Consider the following 10,392-nt stretch of genomic DNA (forward strand, 5'->3'; position numbering starts at 1 on the left):
ACTAATGAATTTACTACTTCAAAAGATTTGAAGTAATTTCTGTGTGGGAGAAACACAGAGAAAGGTTGTTCTGGGATTTCTTTCTTTCTTTTCAAACCCTCCACCGTTTTAATTTCTGGTCAAGAAAATTTGTGATTATAATATGGCTGTTTAGTAGTGATATGAAATAAAATCTCCCACTTTTAATTCATCTGAAGCTGGTTAATTTCCCCGTCAAATAAAGTAAAAGCGTCATTATGGTAAACTCATAGTCATTACTATGCACTGGATGAATGTAGAAACCACACCTAACCCCCTATAGGATGCCAGACCGCGTCCTGAAGCCGGGAGACTTTGAGCGACACCAGCAGCAGGCGAACCGTGGGCGGGGCCGCGGGCGGGGCGGCGGTGGATACCGTCCACAGCTAGGTTTTACCCGGGACAGTGGCCACGGGGCCAGACTGTCCGACTCGGGCCATCGCATGCTGCAGTGAGTACGGCGTTGCTAACGGCAACAGTTGCCACGGTGTTGGTGTGTTTCCGCAGCACGTGGCAGTTCTAATAAACAATCATTCCTCATTTCTTCTCCCCCCCTCCAGTGACACTGCTGATGACTGCATGTTGCCAGCTCTCTACCTCCAGTTAAACGCCTCAACTTTAACTTTAACTCTCTCCTCTGCAGAAAGAATAAATGCATGCTGCTTGTTTGTTTGCTTCTTTAGTTGCTTGGTGCTTGGGTAAAATTTTTCTGCCAGTGTCATTGAACTAGAACAACAATAGTCCAAAAAAATTCTTCCTTTTTATAATGTATTGTTTGGAGTTGTTGAAAATCTTGGCCTAACATGACAATTGTTCTGAGTAAAATGACACTGTTTTCTTATGACTGCATAGTCTCCACTTTCTTTGCAATGTTGTGCTTTGTTTTGTTTTGTATTTCTTGCTACATCTTGGGTGATCATGTTATAAGGTGCATACTGTAGTACTTTGGTAAAAACCATAACTTTTAACACCTTTAATTTCCTTTCCATTCCTTCCCCATATATACATGTAGATGTGTGGGTGCTCTGCTCTGCGCTTGACCCTTGACCCATCAACCTGATGATACCCTGCATGTTCCTGTAGTTTCGCCTACAGCATGAAGTTGTTAAAGACCCCCTGCTTTACCCTTCAGTGAACCTTTCCTGTTTGGTTATTTCCTTGCGTTCTGTCACTGATAGTACTGACCTTTGACCCACAGGCATGGCATAAACAAGGCGTCGGGGAGTTCTTTATTGGGGAGTCCTCCCCCGATGATGGGCTCCCCCGGGTTCCAGTCTCCACAGTACAACAGGGGGAGCAACTACAACTCCCCCTCCCCTTACAGCAGGGGCAGGGACTACAACTCCCCCTCCCCACACGGTTCAGGGGGTAGGTACGACAACTACAGACAAGGGGGCGGCTCTGGAGGCTACAGGAATGGTGAGTGCTGATTTTATGTGCTTACATGTGTACCCTGTTTCCACTAGAGGTTGCAACCACTGAGCAACCAAAGATGGGACAGAGCACTCAATATATTTCATGGATATAGCACTTTCTTTTATGTCTGGATGTGTTTTAAATCATACATCTTTCATCAAATTCCAACTATAAAATCTAAGGTTCACACAAATCCAATTTTTGGTCACTGTACAGTTGTATATGGAAAGGGGCCCATAGTAGGCATGACATGTGTAAGACTTCCTACTACGAATTTACTAAGATACATGTTGTATGGCTGTGCCAATGTATTTTCTTGGTTTATTGTGGTTTATTGTCTAAGCTATTTTTTATTTCAGTAAAGATTAGCAAAACGTTCAGGGAAAAACTGAGTTTGGGGGAGAAAACTTGAATCCGACAAGTATAAATCTTTTATTACTACATTACATGTGTTAATCTTTATTATACTTCTGGCAACTCCCCATCTCCAAATTGGTCCCAGTACTTGTAGCACATGTAGTTTGCACACTAAAAGAGCAATTGGCACTGTAGAATTAAGAGCTGGAGCTCTCCAGAAAAATTGTATTAACTCTCCAACTAGTGTTACCCTTTAGAGAGTTCATTTTGTGTTAAGTTGTCTCAGTGCTTGGTAATTCTTTACCATCTTACATGAAGAGCCCTGATTGTGAATTCCTCATTCATGGTAGATAACCCTTAGCGCCATCCCAATTAAGGACCAGGGAAGAGGTGTGGAAGGCCATTAAATCATCATTACGTCCAATCTACATGTGTAGTTTTGGGAACCAAATGCCAATGATGTACACAGATTGCTCTTAATCATGCCATTTTGCATAAGTGCAAATATCACTGCTGTAGTATTACTGGCATCACAGAGTGCGCCGCGCTGCTCGTAGCCATACAAAACGAAGTTGTTCTCAAAATTTGTTGGAGATTACTATTTTCCTGCGTAAGTTCTTGTGCGTAGATTTAAGAGAGGACACTCAGAAATTTTGTGAGTAGTGCTATAGACACTTGAGACTGAAATGTCGACTGTTAAGAAGTAGGAACATTTTAATGCCATTTAAGTTCAAGACTTGTGTTTATTCCCTCTTGGCTCTTGATATATCTCATGCACTGTAATCTCAACCAATGAAGTGAATTATGTAACATGTTTTGAGTAGTTTTTTGGCCCTTTGGTATAATATCTTATCACTTGATCTTTCCCCCAAATACGTCAATGAAGGTTAGACATCCATGTAATGACTCCAGAGGTATACAAGAAAACAGTTACTCTTGCAACTGGACAGATTTTGAAGATCTATCCAGTTGCTTGAGTAACAGTTACTGTTGTCTTGTGTCTTTCCCAAATATTTTGGATACTTCATATAGTAGAAAGAAGCAGTCAAGCAAAAATCATGGGGAAAATTTTCATCTTTTGCCATTCATGAAGCATATTTTTAAAAAAAGCTGTATTCAGCTTTCCTAATGATGATCTCAGAAGAAAAGGTCACTAACACAAAGCTTACTTTCTCTCAGCACAGCTAAGTGTTGCAAATTGTGCTCTTAGAGCGGCTGATTGGGGGCGGGAAGTGCTTTCAAAAGCACACAGAGTAAATGGCGGAAGATTGAAAGGGAGCGAGGACGTGTAATCGCCATGTTTTTGTGCGCGTGTGTGTAATTGTGATGTCATTAGTGTTGAAGTTCTCTTTTGGAGATTGCATGTTTGTCAGCCAGTGTGATCCACAATTACAGCCTGTAACTTCATTAGGGGCATGTGTCCCTGCACTTGCAATTTAAAAGTACATGTAGGGGCACTTAGTGTTAGGCCTTCTTGTTGAATAATTGAGTGTACAAACTTGTGTATTCTTAGGCTCACACAATTTAGAATGCACAAATTGTGCAAAATACAAATAGTTCTGTTCTATTCAAATTCATCTCGACTATTCAAATAAAATGGTCATGACAGCTCATGCTGTGTTGAAAAGGTTTGCTACACCAGTTCACAGGACCTAACTGTAAATACATGTAGTTGTATTCCAAACTACAATGTACAAATGTAGTTGAAACTATGATTGTTCATGAAGGCATAAATGCATATAGCACAGTCTTGATTTGCAAAACTCTTGAAAAATATCCTCTCAAAATTTTTATACATTTTACAAGTCAAATATTTGAAATGGACTAAATGATGAAAGGTAGGACAAAACACGAAGGATTCTATTTTGCAAATTATTTGCTCTCAATTTATAGAATCTTGCATAGTACAATAATATAAACTTTACCAAAACAGTGCAGGCCTTGTAACTGCAGAATGATGACTTCAGGTTGTAGTAGTTATATAACCATTTGGATACGCTCCACACAGACAATATTACAAATGTACATAAATTAAAGGTGTAAAACAGCCTATTAGGTTGTCGACTCTAAAGTAGGCATTACACAACCAGTACTACTGTACAGTTGTCTTTGTGTCCCCTGTCTACCAGTCTTTCATAGCCAGGGCAAGCCAAATGTTCCTTCCTTGTGGGTACAAATTGGATATCATTGTGGCCCTGTCAAATCTTGTCAGCCTACAACATGTCCTTTGTGTGGGTTTTACAAAAGACCCGGGCGCTACTCGACTTGTAGCCAGCCAAAGTGTCTGTGGGTGGGCCATTTCTGATTTTCTCTGGGTGGGCCACTAAGTTTGTACAATTTCGTTCATCATCATTTGAAATCTTGTGTTTGTATCAAGGTCTTTTCTCAGCATCCATGTAGTAGGCAGTAGTTTGGTTGAAAAAAAGAGGCAATTCAAATCATATTTCCTGACAAGAATCATGGAAACGTATTTCATACATTTTTGTCAACACAGTCATTTTCTCTCGGTGTCATCTAAAGTGCTCCAAAACCCTGCTCCAAGCATCAGCTAACTGCAATCTTTGTACAATTTTCCGCGTCTGCGATTACAACATTTTGATGTGATGATTGCATCAGGAGTAGGGTGTGCACTGATGGAAGATGATTGAATCTAGAGAGATGAAATTATAGGGCAAAAAAGAAGAGAGCCAACAAGAATCATTCTAAATCAATATTTGCATGCGGCGACACATGGGGCATGTCAAATAGCTGCCATCTTGTTGGAACAGAGAGGATTTTCCCGGCGCGGGTAATTGTGAGAGCGCGGCACGACCCCCCCACCTGTCGCCCTCGGTGCAGCAGGACTGTTTATTCGCCTGATTTGGTCGACAGGAAATTGAATTTGGTACGGGATTGTTTGGGTCATGGCAGTTGTCTTCGCACAACTATATAGAACCTTTTAGGCTCCTGTGACTGTATTATGCAACCTTGATTAAAGGATATGGATGATTTCAATTGAAGACTGCTCTGTGAAAAGCTAACTCAAGTGTGAAAGTGGTGAAAGACGCTGATATTTTTACAGAATGCATCTTTTTTTTCAATCCCCATATGACATGTATTGATAAAAACAATTAGTAAACTTGAGAAATTGTGGAAGTTTTGTACATTCAGCATCCTTTAGCACAAAATTCTGTCGATGATTGAAGATTTTGTTGTTAAGAAACTTTTCTGTGTTTGAACCTTAGCAACAGCCTGATGGGTAGAGTGCTTGTTGCACACTACAACAGTGCATTTTTTTCTTTGATCATCCTCAATATAAAAGGGCTATCCTATAGTATGTTTTTAAACCCTTGTCCTGTGGGTCCCATATATATATGGGTTGCACATATAGTACCATCTATGTAGCGCCCTGTGTATATACAAGTTGTATTTCTTGTGCAACGCATCACACCGCAGCGAAACGCAATGAATGCGGAAGTAAATGGGCCACCGCAGGGCAACAAAAAGTCAAAGGTCTATGACTTTGTTAAGAAAATTAATAATATTATTGTGTAAAAAATGCCAGAAGGACAAGGGTTAAAATGATTGTCTGGTGTTCTAACTAGAAGTTTGATTTTGTCCATGTTTCCTACAGATCAGTATCAGCAGAGACAGGGGGGTTACCCCCACCCCGGGGGCAGCTCACCCGCAACCCCCACAGGCTGGGGACACAACCAGGTGCAACAAGCCGTGTCGTACGGCATTCAGCAGCTACGCAACCAGCAGGGGGGCAGCTACCCAACACCCCCGGGAGGGGGGTATCCCACACCCCCTGGAGGGGGGTATGGTAACAGAGACCAGGTACGTTAATTCAATCCTTTAATCAAAGTCTGCTGTAGCTGACTCTGCTGATAGTTGTTCAACATGGCAAATTCTATGATATTGTGTGCAATGCAGAAATATCTCATGTATGGCAGGCAAATGGCAAAAATCAACAATGTAGTTCCATAGTCCGTTCTGTATAGTGTCCTTGCTTAGTTAAAACATACAGCAATTTTAGAATGCCACTTGGAGAATCTTAACTGTGCCTAAACTAATGCAGACAATATCTTCTCCGACACAACATTTGAAAACTATACAAGGGATGTCATCTTTAATACGCGAATACGACTTCAAAAGAGACGTTCAGTCAAAGTGGTACACAAAATGTATGACGAGTTTCGCACAGTACGTTCTGCCAATGTGCTATATATATTGATCAATGTTACCTGTATTTGCAATCAGCCCTGGGGCATGTATTTGTACTAAACCTGTCACCATTGTTGTCGTGTTTCCAGCGTCGCGAGGATCCCCGCCGCCGTGAGGACCCCCGTCGGCAGTCCTTCCCGCCCAACCGCGGCGGCCGAGGCAGTTACCCCCAGCAGAGCCGCGGATGGTACTAAACCAAACATAACCCACCCATAGAGCAGTTACAGTGTACATTGTTAGTGTACAGGGCTAGCATAGGTAGACAACATGTCAGTTTTTAACCTTCTTCCTGCAGCCTAATCCTGTAAACCAATATAGAATTGGCTACTTTGGTGTGCTAAATGTTAGACAGGAAGAAACAAGCAAACAATTCTGGGGGACCAAACTACATTCTCTGTGTATAAATATGCAAATTTGTCGGGTCCTGAATAGTAAACATATGAAATCTTTTTGTATGTTATTGAATGTATTTTGTTGTCTAAGACTTCATTATATGGTGGGATAATTTGGATGAAAAATTGACTACAGGAAATTCAATCTTTTTATCACAGGATAAAATAGACATGTTGTTGGTTGTTTGCAGTTGAAAACATTGCCGTACAGTCATTAGATAATAAAAGAAATCACTATTTTTTTTCAGCGGCTAATTGTAAAGTTGAGCTGATCTTTCACAAATGTCTTACAAATGTCTAACAGGATACATCTTCTGTATGTTTCTGGTACCTAGTTAATATCTAGATATCAGTTAACACACAACTTGGATAGAAAAGTCCTGCAAACAAGCTGTATAAACCAGATATACTACATAGGTGTACTTGCAACTTTGGCAGAACCATGTACAAATAAGTCAGTTAAAACTACTACATGTATTTGCCTGGTAAGTACTTTAGTATACACTGTATATTTAGCATGTCTATACTTCTACGCTGCATCCAGCATTATAGCTGGGTGGTATACTATCGAGGAAAATAACATTTTTTTAGATGTATAAGGTAAGCAAAACCCTTTCATTGTTTGAAATCATGCGACATTTGTCAAACTGTCTCCATACTATTGTTTACTACATGTATCATTCTTTTTTTAGTATTTTTGTAAAATCTGTTAAAATTAAAAATTGCGAGCAGCCCATGCTAATCTGAATATGGTATAAAGTGTCAGTCCATTAATAATTGAGTAACTTTAGTTATGATTGATACATTTTGTAATAAACTGAATGTAATTTATGAAGCAGGTACCATTTTGAGACTCTGGTCTTGGCAATGTTCAATTCCAGACAATTTCCTCTCTCAGAATGCGTAGTGAATTTTACGTTTTGCTGTATAATTAAATGTCACACTGGTACTGTGCATATTTCAACTCCTTTGAAAGTGTATAGTTTTTTTTGTACAAGCGTTTTTGTTGTGTGAAATTATCTTTCACACTCAATACTTAAACCACTAAAACTAAATGAATGTACATTTATACTAGTACCTGATTTGAGGGACATTGTATAATCATGAAATACATTTTGAACATTCTGTTTAGTTGATCAATTGATTGTCTGGGAAGTGAAAGGGTGAATAAAATGTGTATGTTGTGACAAAAATTGGTGATTGTTTCCTATTTGTTTTTGTTTTTTTTCTGTAGAGTTAAAGTTGTCATCTTTAGGCCATTCAGATTTATACATAAAAATGTTAACAATTAAAACTAAAAAGATTCATAATCAGGGGGATGCCTTTTAGCGGTATGATTACACGAAAGATGTCAGAAATTTTGTGGGAGGTGCATGTAGTATGAGGTGCAGTAATTGACACCGCCGATAGGGGTCTCCGTCCCCCTTGACCGTCAGGGCCGGGCGACCAGCTCTCAGTTTTAATAAAGAGATTTGAACAAGAAAGTTTTATCCTCCCTGTTTTTTTTTTAAATTTAAGTACAACAAAATGAAGCCCGGTGCCTGTCTCATCACAAATAGTGGCTTTCTGATGTCTTCCTTTTTAAAACTTATCCACAAACATTTGCACTACCGGTGTCACTTCAAATTCGCCTCTGCCAGGCTTCAGAAGCGGCTGGAAAAGTAGAAATTGGCCAAATAGACAGATTACGCCAGGGGAGTTGGTCCGCTGAATGATTAACGTTATAGTTTTGAGCGGCAAACCGCTTTGGCATATCATCTGTCTGTTTGGCCAATTTCTACACCTTCCATCCACTTCAGAAGCCTGGTAGAAGGTACTTTCCAAGTATATTTTGGAATTCGTGACTACTTATATAACTGTTATAGGATCACATGTTGAACATGCGACCGTTCAAAGAACGATCAATCAACAATTGTCCTCACTAAAAAACAGCGTACGCCTTCCTACAAGAAGGCAGGGAATTGGAACGTAGAATCCTCGGTATAACGTAGTTTGCACGTAAACTTGGTGTGTTGAAAGCAAAAGCTAGGAGCAAAGTAATTAGCATTTACATGTCATGGCAAAGAAATTGACAAGACGTTTTGAAAATGATTATTGTTAGTTATCTTAGAGGTTAGTATTTCAGACAAAAAGTGGTTCATATCACCCTAGATTTGATTATCAAGTTTTAAAAAAGCATAAGGAATATTCTTTTATGTCGCCAAGTTCGGATAAAAAAAGTTTGTGCATCTTTGTTAGATGTGCGAATGTTACTGTGGGTCCTGGGATCTTATTTGTCATGGGTTATTACGTCGTCTATTCATGGCGAATCCTGTAGGATGAGCCTAAAGCAAACACTGAGATCACGGAATTAACTGTGCTGTGTCTCTCTGACAGACGACATTTTACCTCAGGGACACCCCCCTCCCCACTTTTTTGATACAGATGAAATCTAGCATGTGATTATTCCTCCCTCCGAACAGAAGGGCCTTCTCACACGATCGTCCAGGGAAAAGGGTAGTAGATTCGTCTGTTTGCCTTTCGCACAATCGACCCAATAAAGATGGAAATGGGAGGTTTTCAGACGACGCGGTGAAGCGTGTACAACTCTCGGGTCACAACTGGGCCTCATCCATCGCGCCAGAAGTCAGCCCTGAATGGACCGGGCTCACACACAATACCGGGCCGGCGCTCGCGTTCTTTCCTCCCCGCTCAAAAAACATCCGTTGTTACGGGGAGGGAAAAAAATACCCATTGTCCGACCATTAAATACCCTTCGCTTGGCCCAACATATGTTCTACCTTCACACCTTCTGTCAGAGAATCGTCCCGAGTTTTCCCGCGCAAATTCTACCGCCACGGCCAACCCGCGAACTTGCGGTCGTCTGGGGCCAGCTATCCAAGTCTGAAGTGGAAAACTCGAGGACATGTTTGAGATGTTGTTTAGTGTATATTTGCTGAGTTACGTCGGTAAATTTACTATGGCGATTGTGAGAGGAGTGGGAAAGATCCTGGCGCAAAATCTCATGAATGTACATGCCGCATCAGTCTCCATAGGTGACTGGAGAATATTCGAAAAGGATAGAATTTGTATTTTGTAAGTGACGAACGTATGGGAAAAAAACAAGGCAAAAACTAGAATCGAAGCATTTGAAACTAATTATAGAAATGAATCACAATGGTATATATTCTGGTATACGTGTATTAGTTATCTCTCATATCAATTTTTCTTTACTTTTCTCTCAGCTAATGAGTGAATTATTGCAAACTGAAGTGACAATTTCCGGACGATAAAACTAAAAATATGATACCATTGTTGTGTTATCGCTAATATCGCCTAGAATTTCCGGTGAAATTTAGATAACGAACGGGCGTATATATGACGGCAGTTTATGTTTCCTCAAATTTGCGGTAGCAAGTCTTTTAAAACGTACTTTATGGCATCGCGTTTTATGTCTATATTACGACGCAAGTTGACCGGTGAGTGACCGCAAATTCCACGCATTAGTCATGACTTCAAACGAATTTCGCCCATAAAGAAGTTTGTTTAGCAAGTATTGTGTATTTCTTTGTCTTCCAAATAATACTTTTCAATCAAGGATCGTATTCAATTTACAAGGGCATGAAAAAAACGTTAGCTAGTAGTGCACGGCTTGTGTTTATAGCCAAGCACATCGGGTCACCCCTACTCTTGTTGATAAGTGTGTTGGGTTCTTTTACGTGCAGAGGTTTTTGACGCCGTAAGCTCCCCCATCCGAAAGACATAGCCCTCCCTCTTCCACTAGAGATAGCCTCGAAAGCCAGGCATTGATAGCACACCATATGTAGAGTTTCCCTATGGTTATCCTATAGTATCATAGGCCAAAAAAGTCACAGTGTGCGTGAGACTACACTGCGTTAGCCTAATCTCCAAGCAGATCTTACGCGTTACGGTGGGGGTAAGACAGTATCAAATTGGCCAGCCTGTATCCATTTGCCAGACAGTATCCATTTCCCCACCGAAAACAGTATCCATTTCCTGGCAA

General features: G+C 40.5%; 1 protein-coding gene across 1 annotated transcript in view; it reads left to right on the forward strand.

Annotated features, from left to right (window-relative positions):
- The window catches only part of LOC109488193 (5'-3' exoribonuclease 2-like), a 27,000-nt gene extending 19,408 nt beyond the window's left edge, over window positions 1–7,592 (forward strand). The window contains exons 32-35 of the mRNA XM_019792370.1: window positions 302–469; window positions 1,217–1,437; window positions 5,405–5,609; window positions 6,083–7,592. Of these exons, the coding sequence (XP_019647929.1) occupies window positions 302–469; window positions 1,217–1,437; window positions 5,405–5,609; window positions 6,083–6,191 (703 nt within the window). The 3' untranslated portion in view covers window positions 6,192–7,592. The remainder of the gene's footprint in view (window positions 1–301; window positions 470–1,216; window positions 1,438–5,404; window positions 5,610–6,082) is intronic.
- Window positions 7,593–10,392: the final 2,800 nt, after the last annotated feature.

The sequence above is a fragment of the Branchiostoma belcheri genome, unplaced genomic scaffold (genome assembly GCF_001625305.1).
Source record: "Branchiostoma belcheri isolate BF01 breed outbred unplaced genomic scaffold, Haploidv18h27 scaffold92, whole genome shotgun sequence".
Lineage (NCBI taxonomy): Eukaryota > Metazoa > Chordata > Leptocardii > Amphioxiformes > Branchiostomatidae > Branchiostoma > Branchiostoma belcheri.